This window comes from Pangasianodon hypophthalmus, chromosome 2, assembly GCF_027358585.1.
Source record: "Pangasianodon hypophthalmus isolate fPanHyp1 chromosome 2, fPanHyp1.pri, whole genome shotgun sequence".
NCBI lineage: Eukaryota > Metazoa > Chordata > Actinopteri > Siluriformes > Pangasiidae > Pangasianodon > Pangasianodon hypophthalmus.
In genome coordinates, this window is record NC_069711.1 from 17,588,002 (window position 1) to 17,608,246 (window position 20,245).

General features: G+C 40.7%; 1 protein-coding gene across 4 annotated transcripts in view; it reads left to right on the forward strand.

Annotated features, from left to right (window-relative positions):
* The first annotated feature begins 465 nt into the window (after positions 1–465).
* tgfbr3 (transforming growth factor, beta receptor III) overlaps positions 466–20,245 on the forward strand; it is a 103,050-nt gene continuing 83,270 nt past the window's right edge. The window contains exons 1-2 of one of the 4 annotated variants that reach the window (XM_026913172.3): positions 466–707; positions 9,476–9,616. In XM_026913172.3, coding sequence (XP_026768973.3) covers positions 9,556–9,616 — 61 coding nt within the window. In that variant the 5' untranslated portion in view covers positions 466–707; positions 9,476–9,555. Of the gene's footprint in view, positions 752–773; positions 904–9,475; positions 9,617–20,245 lie in introns of those variants that run through there. The other 3 variants (XM_053231514.1, XM_053231533.1, XM_053231525.1) reach the window with 3 other exon arrangements.

Genomic DNA, 20,245 nt, shown 5'->3' on the forward strand with positions numbered 1-20,245 from the left:
AGTCACTTTACTGAGTCGATTCCTTTGAACAAAGTACCGAAGAACTAAGAGAGCTAAGATCAAATTGATTAGTTTATCAGTATCACTGTCTTCTAGAAATATCTGCCAGCATTTATGGTTTCATGCTGTCATTTTTTCCCCCCTATTCTACAGATAATTGTACAGACTAAGGGAACATATCTAACACTGCATTTATGAATCAAAATTCAGTTTAATTGCTAATTAGAGAGTAAAACTGCATTGTCTCTGTTAATGGGTGAACTGAACATAATACAACCTAACATAGAAAAAGGCACAACTTTTGGTCAGTTCGTTATACTCGTCCAACTAGCTTTAAAAAAAAAAAAAGAAAGAAAAGTAAAGGGGAAAAAAAAAGAGTCGTTCAAAAGGAAACGGCTCTTCGCGAATCTCTATTGACAACAAGCTCCGCCCCCGAATCCCATTCCCATCCTGCGAGCCCGCCTCCCCATGGAGTACACACTGCAAGCGGGGATAAAACTTCTTGGGACCTCTTACTCACGTTATTATCCCGAAATCTCGCCAGCTCGTCTGACAGCTGCTGATATTAATGAACAGAGACTGCGTGATGCCCGTATGACGCTTACTTAACCGAAAGGAAACGGTAACTTTGGCGTTGGGTTTGTTCCTGCCGCTGCTCCAAACTTCTACTTCAACCAGAAGTTTGCTTTGACTGTGAAGACTGGCTGGTATGTCAGTGTGTTCCTCGCGCTTCTGCCAAACTGCACTAACAGTACGATTCGATGCTTAACAGCTGTGTGCATGTGTGTCTGTATACTTATCTGAAACACCGCAAAGAAGTGTAACGTCGCGTTGCTCCAGGTCCTTCGTTTGACAGCTGTATCGCGCGCGCGCGCATGGAGGCGTTTTAGATTTGCCTCATAGGTTAGTAAGAAAATAAACACTATCTTCCATGATCTTTAGGCAAAGCACTTACTCATATGCAGTACTTATGTTTTATTGTAGTAGTAATTGCAACACGGTGTTCCTGTGTAGCAACAGCTGTCATAGCATCCCTATTTCAGGAAGAAGATGATGCTTCCATTCGTCATGTGCTGAGATGCCCATAGACCTTTGCTTTGCAATACTACCATGTCCATTATGTATCATACCTGCTAAATACACCTCATGAGATGTGTAAACAAGTGTATTAGAATGCACTAGAGCACATGTTTCCTGGTCCTGGAGTAACCCCTGTCCTGCACATTTTAGTGTTTCACCTGCTCTAACACACCTGATTCAACAAATCAGCTGATTAACAGTCCTTCCTGAGTTCCAGAGGGTGTGTTAGAGCAGGTAAAACACTAAAATGTGCAGGACTCCAGGAGCAGGGTGGGGAAACTGCATTAGAGGATTAGATCAGTATTTCAATCCTGGACTTTTGTGTGTGTTTGTTTGACATTGTGGAGACATTTGGCTGGTCCCCATGAGGAATTTTTTTTTAACACAAAGCATTTATTTAATACAGCTTTTATTTAAAGCTTAGTAAGACAAATCTGTGTGTGTGTGTTAGAGAAGTGGCTACACTAAAATGCACAGTACAGTTGCAGTTAGAGAGCAGGATTGAAAACCATGTACTGTGGAATTTGCATAGCAGTGGGGCCTTGGTTGCATGTCTGGGTCATGTAGACCACATGTGGTTTTTCATCATCACACATTTTTTTTTTTTTGTTAATCTAACTTCAAGCTCAGTAAAGTGCCCTAGTCAGGAATTTCATTAAGCTAATAAGTGAAGGGAGTCAGGTATTCTTCCCCCAGTCATGTAGTGTGATTCTGTTTATATACATGCAAACGTCACTCTGATTGACTGGTTGTAAAACCTGTAATATCCTCAGGCCAGCTGTTAAACATCACAAAGCAACGAAAAACATAATGCGTGAAATAGTGAGCTAAAGGGATATACATCATGCACCAGATCTTGCAAAGCGCATACTCAGGTCAAGTTACTGACTCAAACTCCAGCCTGATGAGTGAAATCAGTAAACAAGCAACTGTACAGTGCTTTTAGTTTAGTGGAAACTGCACACCACCAATCTCTGTTGCAAGCAGTGAAATAATAGTAATGGACTAGTTAGAGATTGCTCACTTTCACTGTGGTATTATTTATGTGGCAGCCTAAAACTGTAAATAGACTTGTTCTCAGCACAGGGTGCATGTTATGCGGACAAATTTTTATACACATGCTGAGTGTGAATATGTGTTGAATATTGAGTAATATATAATTAGTTATGAGTGCATTACATGTACACCATGCATCAAGGTCATTGAGGTCTGTTCAGAGGAATTTCCATTTTACGTGTCCATCGTGAATATTTGCGTAAGTAATAATCAAGTCTAGAGTTGCTATGATGTTTGTGCCTGAAGTGATTGAATAAGATAATACCAGTCATTAATAGACAGTTGACACAGAAGGTGGTTGTGTATTACGTGTATAGTACAGATGCAGGAGAAAAGAAGTTGTGTTATGAGTCATATGACTCGTTTCTGACCGTGATGGTGTAGATCAGGTGTTCAGATAGTGGAGCTACTCCCTTGGGGCACCAAAAGTTTAGACACGTACTTTATTCCCACTCTTTACCACGTTATATAGTCACACAGTGACCAAAAAGTGTTGAAGTGTCTTAGATTTTGTATTTTTAATTTCAACCATGTTTATGAGAGAGCCAGATGGCATGTTTTTTACAGTCTTGAAGTAGTTCTCCTACATATTGAGGGGGGATTTTCAATTTTAGTAAATTCATAAATTAGCATTAATATCGTTATATATTTCAAAAAACAAAATCAATTCCCCTTGCTGAAAATGTGAACAATTTCTTTAGATTAAAAAGATCTTTTAAATGATACAATATACAGTATGTTTATATACCTCATATTTAATAAAACCTTGTACTTTTAAATAGGTAACATTATAGGAGAGAAAGCATTAAAGTACTTTTAAAGCCACTTGAAATATCTGTCTTATAAAACCCTAGTGACAGGTATAATTCACTTTAGTAATTTGATTCGTTTGCCCCGTTTCGGTGAATTGAGATTTGCAAGTGTATCATTCATTTGATGCAACGCTCATGGGAAACTGAGCAGGCTCCAATGTTCTTACATGCTCTCACACTAACTGTTGTTTGTTTCCTCCTAAAATACTTTGTCTGTATGACTAAAAAACATTTGATTAATAAATGTAGTAGACTAGATGTACAACTGTGCTTTAAATTCTAATAATGCATGCCGTATAACCATGCTGTCAAATGATGTCTGATGAGCAGTAGAGACTGAGAGCAAGATGAAAAGGGGTGGTGGTGGTGTGGGAGAGAGCGCTGACAGAGGAAATGTGACTTGTCATAGCTTGAAAAATCTACAGGTCAGTCACTCTGAGGGATTTTTTTCAGCTTTTTAATTTACGTCTCTGTCCCAGTTCAGTAACTCTGCACTGTTTCCCATGTGATTGATGATTCAGACAGAGAGTGGAGAGGACTAGGAGTGTGTTCACATGCCGTTCGTGTTGGTGCATGTGTGTGTGTGTGTGTGTGTGTGTGTGTGTGTGTGTGTGTGTGTGTACAGTGATGTGATATGACTAAGAAATAGAGGTCAGACAGAAATGTGCACACAGATGTTCCATGTGTGAAGGTGATTATTGTGTGGTTGTTCTGGTGTTGTGTGCCCTGTTTCCAGTGATCTCTTTCTGTACAGATGCTTGTATGATAGTGTTTAATTGTGTACGTAAGGGCAGTTTTGTCCCTCGTTGGTCAATCTATATGGCCATTAATTGGCCACTATTTGCCCCTGAATCATATCTGTAACAATAAAGTCAGATACCATATGCACAATTTTATTTATTAGTGTGTTTCGCTCTTACTCTTTCTACCACTTGGTGTTAATGTGAAGGGATGTGGCTTATGCGCCTATCAGTACCAGTGAAAAGGGTGTGACCTCTATGTCAGTCAGTTCCAGTAAAGGAGGCCTGGCCTATGTTTTGCTGCTTTGAGTGAAAGAGGTGTGGCCTCTATATGTGTCAGTCTCAATGAAGGAGGCGTGGCCTCTGTATGTGTCAGTCTCAGTGAAGGAGGCGTGGCCTCTGTATGTGTCAGTCTCAGTGAAGGAGGCGGGGCCTCTGTATGTGTCAGTCTCAATGAAGGAGGTGTGATCTCTGTATGTGTCAGTCTCAGTGAGGGAGGTGTGGTCTCTTTACCTGTCATTCACAGTGAAGGAGGTGTGGCCTCTGTACCTGACAGTGTTAATAATGGTGGTGTGGCGTTTGCATCTGTAAATCTCAGTAAAGGAGGTGTGGCCTCTGGGCCTGTCAGTCTCAGTGAATGAGGCAAGGCCTTTGTATCTGTTAGTCTCAGTAAAGCAGGTTTGGCCTTTTTGACTTTCAGTCCCAGCAAAGAAAGTGCACAATACTTAATTCTAATGTACTATAGCTCAAAATCGGTGACTGATTTGCATCTATCATTCATATATCTAATCACATTTCAGCTCAGGAGAGACACATGCATGTAGTGCTAGATTTTCGAATAGTTTAAAACTGATTCTCTGTTTAAAGTCTAGATTGTCCTCATCTGAGTTCCATGAGTGGTCACTGTATCATACGTTTTTTAAATTTATAGTAGGAAGGAAATGTTTGTGCGTCACACTGAGATACTATGTGTGGAGGAGCTGTGGTCAGTGGAGCAAGGCTTTAGTCTCTGGCTTTTCCTTATCTTGGAACTAGCACCTCATCAACATTCCTACCGTATACATCTGGAAGGCCGTTACGCAACCTTGACCTCACAAATGGCATACCTTGACATGAGCACAAGAGTCTATGTATTGGCCAAAATAAAAGCTGTGGTGTGTACCCAGGTGCTTCCTCTCAATTCATCAGTGATTATACAGCATATACTTTTAATACATTAAAACTTTGACTAGTTTTTTCAGAGGTACGTATTTGGGATCTAGTCGGAGTTTTGAGTTTCTCTTCTCGCATGTATCTTAGCCTCATCCCAAGTCTAACGTGGTTGTATACATGATTAGCAAGTCTAGAGTGTCTATAAGTGTTATGCAAATGAGACAGAGCAAGTGGCTAATAGACATTCGATGCAAATATAGGTAGTATGTATATTGTTAATGCTTTGTCTATAGCATGATTTATCACTCATTTTGCTGCCTGCTCTGGTTGTGTGCTAAACCATATGGCAGCCTCCAGTCCTCCTACACCACAATACAGCATGGAGTAACTCGTAGCTACTTATTATGTTCCGTCTGGGTTCACTAATGAGTTTCCCAGCCTGTGGCTTGTTGTGTGTTTTGGTACCATAGCTCTGCAAGGGCAAGAGAGAGAAAGAGAGAGAGAGTCTCAGCTTTTTTAGATGGAGTCACACAAGGTGATCAGGCACAAAGTCATTTAAATTTTGTTACAACTATTCACAGGTCTGATCACATGTGTTTGTTGCTAGCACTCCTGTTGAGTGTAACACATCACTCTGAGATGTGTTTAAATATATCAGAATGTACTATTTTATTCACTATTTTAGTACATAGGTTTGCTGACAATAGACACTGCTGACCTGGAGCTGCTGTGTGATCTCTGGCTTCCTCTGATTGTGAATTAATAGTGTCACACTCTCTCCAGCCTTTGATAACACACACACACACACACACACACACACACACACTGAGAGCAGGATGAAATACTTCACTCTGCATGTGCAGAGTGTGTGTAGTATGCATGTGTGGGTGATTCTGGGGCACAAATCAAACGCAGAGTGTTGTGACCCAGGCCAAGGTGCTAGAGGTGCGGTATTTGTTGAGATCCTCTAAATCGACTTCCCTGCTTCAGCAGCTGCCGCTGTGTGTGAATGCCTCTTTGTTACCACAGCTGTTTGCTGAGAGAGAGGGAAGAGTGCACCTTAGCCCTCCTCAGCAGAAAGAGAGAGAGAGAGACAGACAGAAAATGAAGAAGTAGAAGAGAGTGGGTGAGAAAAAGAAAGAGAAGTGAAGAAGATGCTTCATATCTTAATGACAGCACCAAGTTTTTAATTCTCCTATCATATTTAATTACATGTGGTCCAGGCCTGATTGCTCTGAGGTTTTCAGAGGCACAATGCCTGGACAATTGCCCATTTATAATGAGTGTGGGTTATGCTGATCTCATAAATATCTTCATTACTTCTCTTCATGTGTCTCTTTCTGAGACAATTTTCATGCACATATTGACACTTGATTAACAGCTGCTGTGTAAAAATTCAATTTAAAGCAACCAATGAAGTAATACGAGAAGCTGTTTTGATACCATAAAGTGCCATTCAGTGGTTTTGCAGTCTGCTAAGTTTTAATGAAAAAAAATGAGTGACAGGAACACATACCCTGCCTCCATCACTTAAACTGACAGCCAAAGACACCATGGCTCCTTCTCTAGTACATAGGTCCAAAGGCCACACCTCCTTCACTGGGCTGAGAAGCCACACCTTCTTCACTGAGATCAACAAGCAAAGATACCCTGTCTCCTTCACTAGGACTAATGCCAGATTCAACTAAAGGTGTTAACTTGTAATTTCTGACCTCTGACCAGGAAAAAACAAAGAAAACACCCCTCAGGATTAGTAAGGAGACAATGTCTGTGAGTGTTGTGCGGAGACGAACCACCTTCACATGTTTCCAAGCTTGCATACTCTCTGCTGTTTTGTGGTGACTGCTGCGCATGAGTGCTCTAGTACTCCAGGTGATGCTGTTAAAATTTCCATGACTGCAGGAAGAAGATTGCCTGAATAATGACAATATAAACTATGATGATATAGAAGTACACAAACAAATGTTTGGACATGAGGAAGAGGAAGAACTGTCAAAAACATTTAGAGAAATAAGACAGGTGGTACTTGAGACCATTAAATAAAGTGAGGGTTGAGGATGGCAGGTGCTAGTGTAGCCTATGCAATAGTTGGAATGAATTGGCTTGGGCATGCCTCATTTATAACAACCAATCACAGGCTTCATCTCATAGTATGTATGTCTGTGGAGTTCACCCAGCTGCCTTGTTCTGAGCCCTTAACAGACACAGTGATCCTTTCTGAATAGGATGTTAGTATTAAAAATAACTGTGATTGTGGAATCGAATTTTTTATCGATACAGTGTTGAGTGCATTGCTTCTGTCACCATTTACACCTAAATTTGAGACGGGTGGAGTCCTTCAAATCCCTGCTACTTACTGGCAACGGAAACCTGTTATGTAGTCCTGATTTTCTGGAAACATCTGATTTCCAGATGTTTCTGCCAAACGTGGTTTCACGTTTATCACCGCTGTAAACGTACTTCTTCATATACACTCATTCCATGGAGCTGAAAACAAAATAGAAATTCCTGAAGGTTTTTCTCCTTGAAAGGCCTGAAAGTTGTGCTGTGTATCTTTGCTAAAAGCTGGACACTCACTTTGCTTGAACACATTGTCAGCATGACTGAGTGAGTGTTGTAGGCGGGACGCTGAGCAGACGCACAGCGGACGTTCCTGTTTATGCCATCGACCTTAAAGTTCTGCAACACCCATCGAGTTCATTTGATTGGCTAGATTTTCCCTCTGCAGTGTAGGAGTTATTGTCATAAGCTGAGTTTAACAGAAATTTGGCTTTTGCACAGCAGGGGCTCTGTCTATCCATGCATGTGCATTTGTTTGATTCTGTTCTATTCTTTTTATGTGAATCCCCTTTTTATAGGAATTAATCAGTGCTAATTGGTCCAAGAATACAGTGCATGCCAGGATTTTAGTATTGGTCTAAAATAACAGATGAAATGATATAGTTGCAGGCAGAGGACTCATACATTTGGACTTGACTGTAGTAGAAGTGCATGAAGTGTAATGGATGATGTAAAGTTGTGTGCTGCTGTGTTGTGTTTAACTCATGCTGGATGGAGCATGACTTCCTCACTCCATTCTAGGGGTCAGTTGGGGTTCTGGCCACCTGTTAATCCTCTTAGCCTGGACACCCTGGTGGTTCTTCAGTCTGGTGTCAGTTTCGTCTATTTTCTCCATCTTGCTCAGTATCACAAGGCCAAAGAGGGAGAATGAGAGAGGGATGATGAGTGTGTGTGTGTGTGTGTGTGTGCACGCAAGGGAGAGGGAGGGAGGGAGGGAGGGAGAAGAGAATAAGGGAGAAAGTAAGAGAGTGATGGAGAGGGAGAGCTAGAGTGAGAGTGACGTTCCTCAGCATGAGTTCAGTTTTTCAGACACTCTGCAGAGTTTTGATAGTTGTCCTTTATCACCAAATTTCACAAGAGGCTTAATAAGCAGGTTAGGATTCACACACACCTATCACACACACCTATACATTACCTGTAGCTGCCCTTACTCTTGTCCCATCAGTCTTTTCAGGATGTGCCACAGTGAAGTTTCCATCTGTGTGTTTAATGGAAATTTTGAATATGTGCAGAACAAAAAGATTTTTTATGACTGTCTGAGGTGTAAAGTAGGCTTATAGGTATGGAGAAGATGAAAACATCTGTGGAATAAATGACAGACTCTTCGTGACTGTGTGTGGATGGTGCTGTTTTTGTGTAATTTTGCTGATTGTATTCAGCAGTAAAGCAGTGGATGGAAACATGGCAATTTATGTTTATTTGTTGAGGTTTTAGAACATCAGAACCCTTGGACCATGTTTTTCTGCTAATTAGAAACTGACTCTGACACATACTCGCTTACTCTCTCTTTCTCTCCCTCTCTCTCTAAACTCAGTTTAGGGCTGCTTAATATTGTCTGTTAATCAATAGCACAATATTAGACTTTATAAAATCTGTAACAAATGCATTTTTACTGTTTTATTTTGGTCCGGTGAAGAGGAGTTTTCCATGGATTTTATGACAGATAGTCTCAGTGAATCAATAAAATTTTTGTGATCTTTAATCCCATCTAATCACACATAATTTAATCCCATGACACTGTTTTTATGATGCATATTCATTCATTCATTCATCTTTAGTAACTGTCTGGGTTGTGGAGGATCCAGAGCGTATCCCAGTAAAATTGGGTTTGAGGCGGGAATACTCGCTGGATTGGACTCCAGTCCACTGCTGGGCACCAAGCATACACACATTCATTCACTAATTCACCCCTAGGGGTAATTTAGCATAGGCAATCCACCCACCTGCATGTGTTTGGGAAGTAGGAGGAAACCAGCGAACTCTTAGCAAACCCACACAGACACGGGGAGAACATACAGAACTCCACACAGACGTCTTTATAATGTGTAGCAGTATGATCGCAATCTGTTATCCTTGTCAATCTTGTACAGCCCTAATATAATTTAATTTAATTTAATTTAATTCAACTGAAGTATTTTTTTGGTTTAACAAAGTTACATTTGTATTGCTTATGTTTGAGTTAAAAAATAAGTGAATATTAAAGAAAAATAAGAAAGTGTACACTTTCCAAATAGAGAAAATTCTAAAAAAAAAAAATGAAAGCAGTATTAATAACTGTTTCTCTGTGCTTTTCAGGTGGCGTTCCTGTGTGGAGTGTACTGAGAAGAAACTCTACCCTCACTTCTGGAAATCTCTTGTGTTCACTTCCCCGCGTGATGGGACACACACTCCTGGTAGTCGTCGTGCTCCTTGCCCTCAGCAGTATGGCTTCTGCAGGTAGGAGCTGTTTTCCTCATCACTCCTCCCTTCCCTCTCTCAGCGCTCATAACCGCAAAGTGAGCAAACCTGCTGCAACATGGCACAAAGACCCTTTATCATCTCTCTTTTCCTTTGATTGATTGGTAATTTATTACCAGTAGCACAGAGGGCTTCTGTGGCTTGCCTCTATCTCATGGCTCGTAAAGGCAGACATAAAGGTGCTCTTTCATGCTTTGAAATTGCTGCTGTGTTGAAAAGTAAAGGGTGACTAATGTGTGTGCTTCTGTTTAAGACCATAGCTAAAAATGGCAGGTGGGATTTTAGTGCTGAACTGACAAGACCTCAACAACTAGAACACCTCCATGAAAACATAGAGCTGGGTCAAAAAAAAGCACCAAAAATAAGTCAGTTGCTGAGGTCTTGAATACGTTTTTAGACCCCACTGTGAGGAGGAGAGAGTGAAGTGTAGTGTCGATGTGTTCGAGATTTCTATTAGGCCTTTAGCGTGCAGTACAAGACATTATGTGCATGTGTATGTGTGAGTGCGAAGGGTGTGTTCCCACTGACTTGCTCCTATTTCTGGATCTCACGTCGGAGTCAGGCAGTGTTGCTTGTTTTGTCAGGTCCTCACAAATCGCCCTGCGTTCGGAATTTCCCCGCTCCCTCCCATCATCAAGTGAGAGATGCTGTGATGATGTGCATTAAGAAAAGTGCTGACAGGCCCAATCTCTAACTCTAAATGTATCAGAATATCCTGTTTGCACACAGATTACTTTAATTTTTTTCACCTTTTTGCCAAGCCCAACCCACTGTAAATTTAAACCACTTGATCAGTCATGCCACACATCATGCAACACATCAGAAGAAAAAAAAAAATAGAGACCAAAAACAAAAAACAAGTAAAACAAACCTAATAGGAACAATACCGTTTGTCAGGTCCTGGCTGTTGGCTTGGAAGTTTTTCCTGTCTTCCTTAGGGAAGAATTTTATATTTTAATTTCTGCCTGGACTGTACCTTTAAAAGTGAAAACTGTCCAAAAAAAAAAAAATCCTGTCAAATCTAATCATGTTCACCACAATGCAGGTCATGCTAGGACACTAACAGGTAGTAACTATCCTGGAAAGTGCTGGCTTTGGAACCATTTCTGAACTGGAAAAGCAGGCACACAATGTCTCCTCAATATGAGCAGCCCATGGGTTAAGCACAGTCTCCTGCTGCGACCTGCTCTTTAAAACAATGAACTCACTGAGGAGCCTCTTCCTTCACATCGTTCATGCCAGCATTGTAGCATTCCTCTGTAGCTCCAACATGCAGGAAATGCAGTCATCTGCGCCAGCTCATCAGTTTGCACATTTTAGTAAAGAGTAATGGACTTCCCAAACTTTGATTTGGGAATAAAAAATAAACTTTTTACAATGTGTTAGCTCTGTAAAAAAAATAAATAAATAATAATAATGTGATACATATTGTTGTGTGAAAATGTCTTCATATATCATGAAATTTTTTGCTATATTGCCCATCGCTATCCTCGTTGTAGTCTTTGGGTCCAGATTAGTCTGAGAGTAGCCTGGATTTATGCAGTTTAGATGCTGTGGACAGCTAAAAATCACAAACGAGATTTTCACTGCTGCTAAAGATATGTTTGTGTTTTCAACAAGATAAAAGTCCCTATTTTCTTTGCCTTTGGAAATTTAAAACCAGCCCATAATCTAATCTGCTGCGTCAACATTTTGGCCATGATTCATTCGACATGGACTGCTGAGGCAATCACATTTCAGTTGATATATTTTTGTTCTTGCACTTTGCGTAATAGAGTTTGGTGTGTTCTGCATAAATATATCTGATCAGCATTCATGATTGGGACATAAATAAATTTTACGACTGGTCCATTGGACAGAAATGTCCTTGTTCTCCCAGTTTTAAAAAACAAAGGCATACTTTGCATGGCAGCAGCACCAGCAAGTTTGTGAAAAGCCCGGGTTGTGTGTGTCCTCTGTACATGTGTGTATCTTTCCAAGGTGGTGAGATACCATCTTGATATGTGATCAGTAAAAACAGTTTGATAGATACTTTTAAAACAGCCAGCCATTCAAAATGCTACATTTTGAGTTATTTCGATGTGTAATGCTGTGGAATAATATATGCAGTATTAGACAGAGAGTGAGAGAGAGACAGCATCACATGTACGTAGACCCCTTTATGTAACTTAGGTACTGTTTTACTTGCTAACCTCTTGTATTTGACAATTTAAAAAATCCAATTAATACTTGCTCCTCATTGTTTGACCAGTCTGCATGAATGCCCATTTATCAATGGAGGGAAATAAAGTGTTATATTTTAAGACTAACCGAAAGAGTGGCTACACCCTCTACACTGTGATTGACAGGCCCAGTGGCCACACCCCCTTTACCGTGACTGATAGCCATAGACACCACACCTCCTTAATCCCTACAGAACTATAGACATACAATAGGGTCCAGAAGCCTGAGACCACCAGTGAAAATGTTTCTATTTTGTGTTCTTTTCTAATTTCATACAAAATTCTTCATTACAAATTATATCATCAGCAACAGCGTGAGTGAAAAATACAATCTTAGAAATATATGATAAATTTCAGAGTTTCTTAGTATTTGGCATGTTTCCCTTTTGCTTTAATGACAGTGTGCATTCGGGATGGCGTGGACTCCACAAGTTTGTAAAACCTGATGATTCATGTTGTATGAGATTTATTGGTGTCAAGTCAAGTCAAGTCGAGTTTTTATTGTCATTCCTCTATATAGCTTGCATAATTTGGAACAAAATATCGTTTCTTTGCGACCATGGTGCAACACAGAACAGTACGGAAGACTATATAAAGTGCAAATAACAGAGTCAGATGACAGCAAGACAATAACTACACAGAACAGGACAATAAATACACAGGACAGGAAATACACAGGACAATAAATACACAGAACATGGGCTGCAAACTGTAAACTATTGTGTGTTGTAGCAGCACAAGTGTCATCTGAACACGTGCTTTAATGGAATGGATAAGACACAAGGAAAATCTGACTTTCTGTACAAAGCAGGTAACATGGTCAATATCACAAATGTGCTTACATTTAAATAGGAATAATAGAAATAGTGCAGAATCTTGAATATTGAAATATTTTATATATGTGTATATGCTGTTGACTTAAGGGGGTCCTCTTGATCTAAGGGTCCTGGGTGGTCAGTTCCACTTTCCCCACACAGTGATTCTCATGAAATTAAACAGGAGAATTATGGAGGGCAGATATACTGTAGGACCAAGGTTGGAAAACTAAGAAGAATAATGAACCTAGACAATATCCATCTTCATTTACATTCAGCACAGTCTGACTCAACTACAATACAAAATGCCCCCACTGTGACACACCCACTACCTGTTTCAAAAACACTGCCAGATGTTCTGAATGCTTTATGCTTTCTTCTGATGCTTTACACTCTCACTGCAGTAATAACTCGATTATTGAAAATCAATGTACTCCACGTCCTCTTTTTTTTTTTTTCAATACAGTTCTCCACAAAATTAGACTTCAGCAATTAGATGGCAATATGCTAGTTTATACGACCATTTCTGGGTGCATTTTACAGTACAATTATAAGATTAATATCAGTGATTGGTGTGCATTTAAACATTAAATGGTAATGACTCTCCCATAAGCAAAGTAGAACTTTCAGAATGAGTTCGGAAGCAAGAAGTGAAAGTGAGTATGAAACATGTAACGTGTGTGCTTTTTAACATTTTTTTTCTCCCCATCTCTTGCTCTTTCTCACCCTTTCTCTAGTTTTCTGTCATGGAACCTCCCCACACACACACACACACACACACACACATACACACACACTCTGTCTGATTCTCTCTTTAGGTCTCTCTGTCTTTCTCTTTTCCTTTGACACTGCCTTAATTCTAAGAGCATTTTGTTTCCCACATGTTGAGCGTGTCCCTGACTGCGATATGACACTGAGGTGCTCAGGTTTAAGTGCTGAAATGGAGAATGCACTGGGAGTCAAGCCAGGTGTTAGTTTGTGCCAATTGCCAATAACAGCTTGGGCAGGATGCTGGTTGAACACAGAGCAGCCTGGTCTTGCATGCTGTGAGCCCTGGCCTCTTCCTCCACTGTCATCACTCCATCTATTTTACCCTCCCTCAGTGCTGGTAGAGGGGAATTGGACATGGAGGTGTAAGAGTCCTTCTCAGACTCCTGCCAGCTTGATTTGCCAGTGAGTTTGGATGAGGCAAACAAAGAAATCAGATAATGGCTGGCACACAGGATACAACAGTTCATCCATATCATACGTTGTCTCTTTTACTCCTACATTAAGATCTTTCTTCTTTTGTATATCTTCAGCATGAATTTGCCTAACGGGACACAGTACTCACTAAAAACTCCTTCTCACTATAATGGCAGGGCAGCATGTTGGAGGAGCAGGTAGCATTGCTGCCTGCGTCACAGCTCCATGTTCACCAGTTTGATCCTGAGCTCAGGTTACTGTCTGTGCTGTGCTTCTGTGCCTTTTCTTCCCATGTCCATGTGAATTTCCTCTGGGTTCTTTGGTTTCCTCACACCTCCTAAAAATATGCCAGCAAGTGTACTGGCTACTCTAAATTGTCCCTAGGTGTGAATGTGTGTGTGTGTGGTGACTTGTGCAGTGTGTATTCCTGCCTCACACCCACTGTTCCTGGGATAGGTTCTGGATCCACCGTGACCCTGACCAGGATAAAGTGGCTATTAAAGACAAATGAATGAATGAACTAATGAATGAATATCTATAATAGGGCTGAACATGAAACTCCGATTGACTGTAGTGCACCTACCAAAAGATAAGACTTCAAAAGATAATAAGCATATGGTTTTATAGGGTCACATATTTATAGGGTGTGCATATTTATGGACCTTCCTGAGCCAGAAGATTCAGAAGTGTCTAAATCGAAAGTTTCTCTATACATCACCGACAAAAATGGATGAAAATTTAACTATATGCATGCAGGCATGCAGTTCTGACACTGTGATCTATAAAAGCGACTGTTTTACTGAGTGTAAGAATGATGAAGCTCATTATTTTAAGCTACTGTGAACAAAAAAATAGCATGAGCTGAGATTGCTGTAGGATTGGTCTGAAATGGTTAACAGGTTTTGATGATTAGTATGTAGCAATGGCCTATCTGGCCAGGAAAAGACTGTTGTCGAGACAACAGACCCCAAACACTGAGCAAATCCAGCCGTGGTTGCAAAAGCGAACTGTGTTTGTTTAGTCTGGCAGTCTGAAAAACGATAAATTTAACAACATTGCGCTTTTATGTTGCATTTAAAAATCCCCTCCAACTTTCCATCTCAAACTACCTGCCAGTGTGTATATTGTATGAAAGCTGGTTCAATATATGGTAATGGTGTGCAAATGATCAATGTTTGTGTGTGTGTGTGTGAGTGAGTGTGATTACACGGGCCAAAATGTGTGTGCTGCCAAAGAGTATTGCGCAACCAGTAATGTGAGCCATGGCACAGAGTAGAGGGGAGACAGTCCAAACCACCATATTCCACACACACCACACCACACACACACACACACACACACACACAGACTGAGAGAGAGCATATAGAGAGAAATGCTGAGGCGCAGAAAGCAAGGGGGACAAGAAGGGAGAGGGAGCAGAGAGCAAAGAGAGGAAACGCATGAGCAAGATGGGAGGCAAAAGGGGGAGAGAGAAGTTAAGAGGGACTGAGAGTGAAAGGGTCACACTGGGAACGATGGGGTAGAGAATTTCAGTGGGGACAGAGAGAGAAAAAGAGGTGAAAGAGAAAGCAGGAGATTAAGAAATAAAAATGAAAAGGAGGGGAAGCGAGAAAGAAAGAAAGAAAAGAACAGTGATCATGACAGAAAAAGAGGGGACGGTAGTGAATGAAATAGAGAAGGCAAGAGAGAGAGAAAGAGAGAGAGACAGAGAGAGAGAGACTGTGAAAGTGACATGAGGAAAAAGAGATAGTAGGAGGAGAAAGAATTCCCTCCTTTCTAAAGCAGATGTTGCCAGTTGTTCATTAACCAGACTCCTCTGCTGCGAGACACGTTGGGATGTTTGCATAGCAACCAGTCTGCACTGCTTTAGTTACAGCTGATTGCCTTATACACCGTGACTGACAGTCTCAACACGTCTGTCAGAGGGATTGTCTGACTATCTCTCGCTCTCTCTCACCCATATACATACATGCATGCTACTACATGAAATTTTACACACACACACACACACACACACACACACACACACACGGAAGCTTCTATATAAGCATGCAAGCATAGAAATCTCTTACTATCCATCAGATCTCTCTGTCTCGCTCTCTCTCTTTCTGTTTCCCTCTCTGTCTGCCCACCCCTCTGTCTCTTCTGTGCTCATAAGCGTGTATATGGTTATCATGCGCCAGGACCCTAATCGAACACAGCTGGTCTGATCCTGCTCTTTCCATTTTGTCTTTCACTTGGTTTAGAGAAATAAGGAAAAGGAAAAACACAGTACGTGACTGTTGAGGTTGAGGTTGCAGCCTTTGTGAAATAGAGAGAATAGAGAATACATTTGCATGACTCGTAGTAGCAGAGGTATTTCAGACCCACTACGTTCCCTCCACTTTGGTGCCACTTGCTTTCTTCCTGTACTTTGGAAATATGCTTGCTCTCATCTTTGTATTTCTGTTGCACTACCTTATAATTCATATACCTATCACACTATCTTTTTTTTTTGTTCTGTCTTTCATTTAGAGATGACAGAGAGAGAGTTTGTCCCATGAGCTAATAGGAGATCAGGTTTGATTTAATACACACGATTGAGGTTTTCCAGGTTGTGACTCCGTTGAGAGTCCATAATCCTCTCCTACTCGTCCTTTCTCTGCTCTTCCAACCCTAGAGAGACTTCCATCTCAAGGATGGAAAGGCTTGCAGAAAATGTTGACTTGCTTTTTTTTCCCTGAAAGGGGAGTAAAATGCTGCGTTCTTGTGCAATAAATAACTGCAATCACTTTTATAGTGTATTGCTCAGTCTTTCATGTACACACGTGAATCTATTTGTCACACTATATCTTTTTTATGTTTTATTAGGATAGTGGATCTCTCCTTCCGAGGTGATGAGATGTGCATCATGATACATGATGTAGGAAAGACATAGCTGTCAGTTCGATATTATAGACTTTAGAGCTTGTTCAATGCAATACAATATGATTTAAGCACAGAGGCCACACCTCCTTTATTGAGACTGACAGACAAAGAGGCCACACCCTGTCCATCACTTAGACTAACAGAAACAAAGACACGCCTCCCTCACTGAAACTGACAGCCACAGAGGCCAAGCGTCCTGTAAGGATATTGAAAAGAACATTTAGTAGATTGAAGGTCTTTAAACAGAGGCCACTTTTATTTATCATGTGCCCCTTGCTGGCTTTTTTTTTTTTTTTTTTTTTTTTTTTTGCTTTATGCCTTTGGCCTCCAGGCTTCTCCCCAGAATCTTTTGTGTTGAACAAGGAGGTGGTTTGACTTTTAAGTGGCCTCTGACATGACGTGAATGGCACCCTCAAAAGCCAATATAGAGTGTTGACAATAGGCTCTTTTGGCTTTTTAGCGTTCCTTCTATACTAGCCTCCTATGTACTGCATGTCTCACACTCCCTTCCTCTGTCTCTTTCACTGCTCGTCTTTCTCTGTTTTTGTGTCTCACACAGGAACAAACCGCTTTCTGACATGACTCAAATGCCTTCATGTCTGACTGGTGTAAATGGGAACGTTTAAAATGCCTCAGTTCACATTGCTCTTCACAGTGCTCTTTTTGATTTTTTTTCTTTGTCTTACACACACACACATACGCACGAACACATGCGCATACACATGCACACACATGCGCAGAGATTTATGTGTTGTTTCTTAAACATGCACCCTGAAGTTCTTCGGTACTCTCACAGAATGACTTGTGTTTTTGAGACTTCTTCACAACTTCATTAAGAAGCAGCTCTTTAGACATCAGTCTTGCTCTCTCTCTCTCTCTCTCTCTCTCTCTCTCTCTCTCTCTCTATCTCTCTCTCTTTGTCTCTCTCTCATACTTGTTCATATCTTCCAGAGCCAGCTAGGGTGACAAAATTTCTTTTAAAATGTGCTCAAATTGTAATGGCTTAAGATTTAATTCTCCAATATATGAATTACTCTATAATTTTATACGGCTAAACACAGAAAGAACATAGGCAGTAGCGCTATACTAAGTGCTCCTATCACATAAATCATGGAAGGTGAAAATTGTGTTGCGTACTTAAGCAAAGAAAATTGAATCATTATTTAATTATAAACCTTGCTGTTGGTAAATAATGAAGATTAGTTACATTACAAAGCTTGTTATCCAGGTTTCATTGAAAAAAATCTGTGATATACAGTACTGTGCAAAAGTCTTAGGCACTCTATTTTTTTAAACTTTGTTATAGATTTTTATTTTATGACTTCTATGCTATTGAGTCAGTACAAATCATTTTAGATTTCCAAACATTAGTTTTCCAGCACAAAATTAAATGTTACAGAAAAATGTTCGTATATCAGTAAAGAAATCAGCATATTACGTAAGAGACCACATTTCAGACAAAAAAAACCTAATGATTTTGCTGCAAAAATAAGAAGTAAGTGCGACAGTCAAAGTCTCCAGAAGAGCTGTGGCTGGTTCTGCAAGAAGCTCAGTAAAACTTACAGCTCATTTCCTTATAAAACTGCACAAATTGTACCTGAGACTACTATTTTTTTTAAGCAATGGGTCGTCACACCAAATATTGACTTTGTTTATAATTTCATAATTTCAAAGTTTAAAACTACACATCAGTAGTATCAGTAGTACAAGATAGTATCAAACTATCTTGCTATAAATGGTAAATGAAAATATACATTTTTTGACTTGTTTCACTGTTAGCCAATCACTTCCTGGTAATTTAGTGTCATTTAATCCAAGTGGCTGCCCAGTACCCATTCAGTGATCAAAACCTCTGTGCCTGTCAGACTCAGTGAAGGAGGCGTGGCCTCTGCGCCTGTCAGACTCAGTGAAGGAGGCGTGGCCTCTGTGCCTGTCAGACTCAGTGAAGGAGGCCTGGCCTTGGTGCCTGTCAGACTCAGCGAAGGGGGCGTGTCCTCTGTGCCTGTCAGACTCAGTGAAGGAGGCCTGGCCTTGGTGCCTGTCAGACTCAGAGAAGGGGGCGTGTCCTCTGTGCCTGTCAGACTCAGTGAAGGAGGCGTTTCCTCTGTGCCTGTCAGACTCAGTGAAGGAGGCGTGGCCTTGGTGCCTGTCAGACTCAGTGAAGGAGGCGTGTCCTCTGTGCCTGTCAGACTCAGTGAAGGAGGCGTGACCTTTGTGCCTGTCAGACTCAGTAAAGAAACCATGGCTTTTGTACCTGTAAGTCTCAGTGAAGGAGGCGCTGCCTCTCTGCTTATAAGTCCCATGGAAAAAGGTGTGACTTCTGTCCCTGTCAATCTCTGTCTCACTATCAGCCAGTGTCCTCTCATTTCCCTGGAATGCTCATTGTGTCTCTGCAGAGAGAATGTAGTGACTCTCTCCGCTCTGACAAGCATGACGTCGTTGTTTATGTGCTTAGAGAAGTCGAGGCAGAGTAGGAGGAATGGCTCTTCAAACAGCCGAAGGCTTCATGCTGTTTATTCTGACACTGGACTATCTTGCTCTGTTTATATGGCACAGACGAGAGCTGCCAAGAGTTTATTCAGGTGCACTGTGCACATGTTCTCATGTTGTGAATGACAGAGAGTGACTCACACTCATGGGCTGGCTCACTGCTTCATGTCTAGTCCTTAAGGAAGCTTGTAGTTTGGAGAAGATGCTTTGTTTATTCATAAGTCTGTTTAATTACATACGTTCATTTCTATTACATACTGCTCATAAACTGGTATTTAAGGTTGTTGTTGTGGTTACATTCCAACATGGTTAAACACTATCAGGAGCACTAATTTATTTCCAGCATGAAATATTTGATTGGCATTAGAGACATCGCTATGAAATAAAGTAATGGATGCCTGCCAGGTAATCAAAAATGAGTATTGTTTTCATGTCTATATGTGAAGGAAAAAAGAGTAATGTCGCTAAATAATGGGAGTAGTTTATGTAATAAAAGTAGTTTATGTTACAAATAAATTGTAATAATTGTGTAGGTAGTACCCATGTAGTGGTAGCTCATGAAGGAACTTTCTCTGAAATGACCTGTTTCTCTGGAAACATTGTGTACAACACTTACTGTGTCTATAAATAGTGGAATGTGTGGTTAGCTATGTAAATGAGGAAAAAACTGAAAAGCTGAGTAGGAGGTACACGTGTGCCACTCAAGGGCCCTCTTCCTCTGCACAGAGCGGAGAAGATTTTTAATCTGTCCATCATGTTCATTGTGGGCTTAGATGGTGCATTTGAATAGTTGGATGACAGAATAACATGTTCCCTGTGTAATATTGTTCCTTCTCACACATTAAGACTCTTTTGCACTGGAGGATGGTACTGATGCTGTCAGAGGAAGGGGTTGACAGAAAAGCTGTGTTCAATTTCAAGTCCATTTATCACATGCACAGAGAATCAGAATCAGAATCAGAAATTCAAGAGAACTCAACACAGTCTTA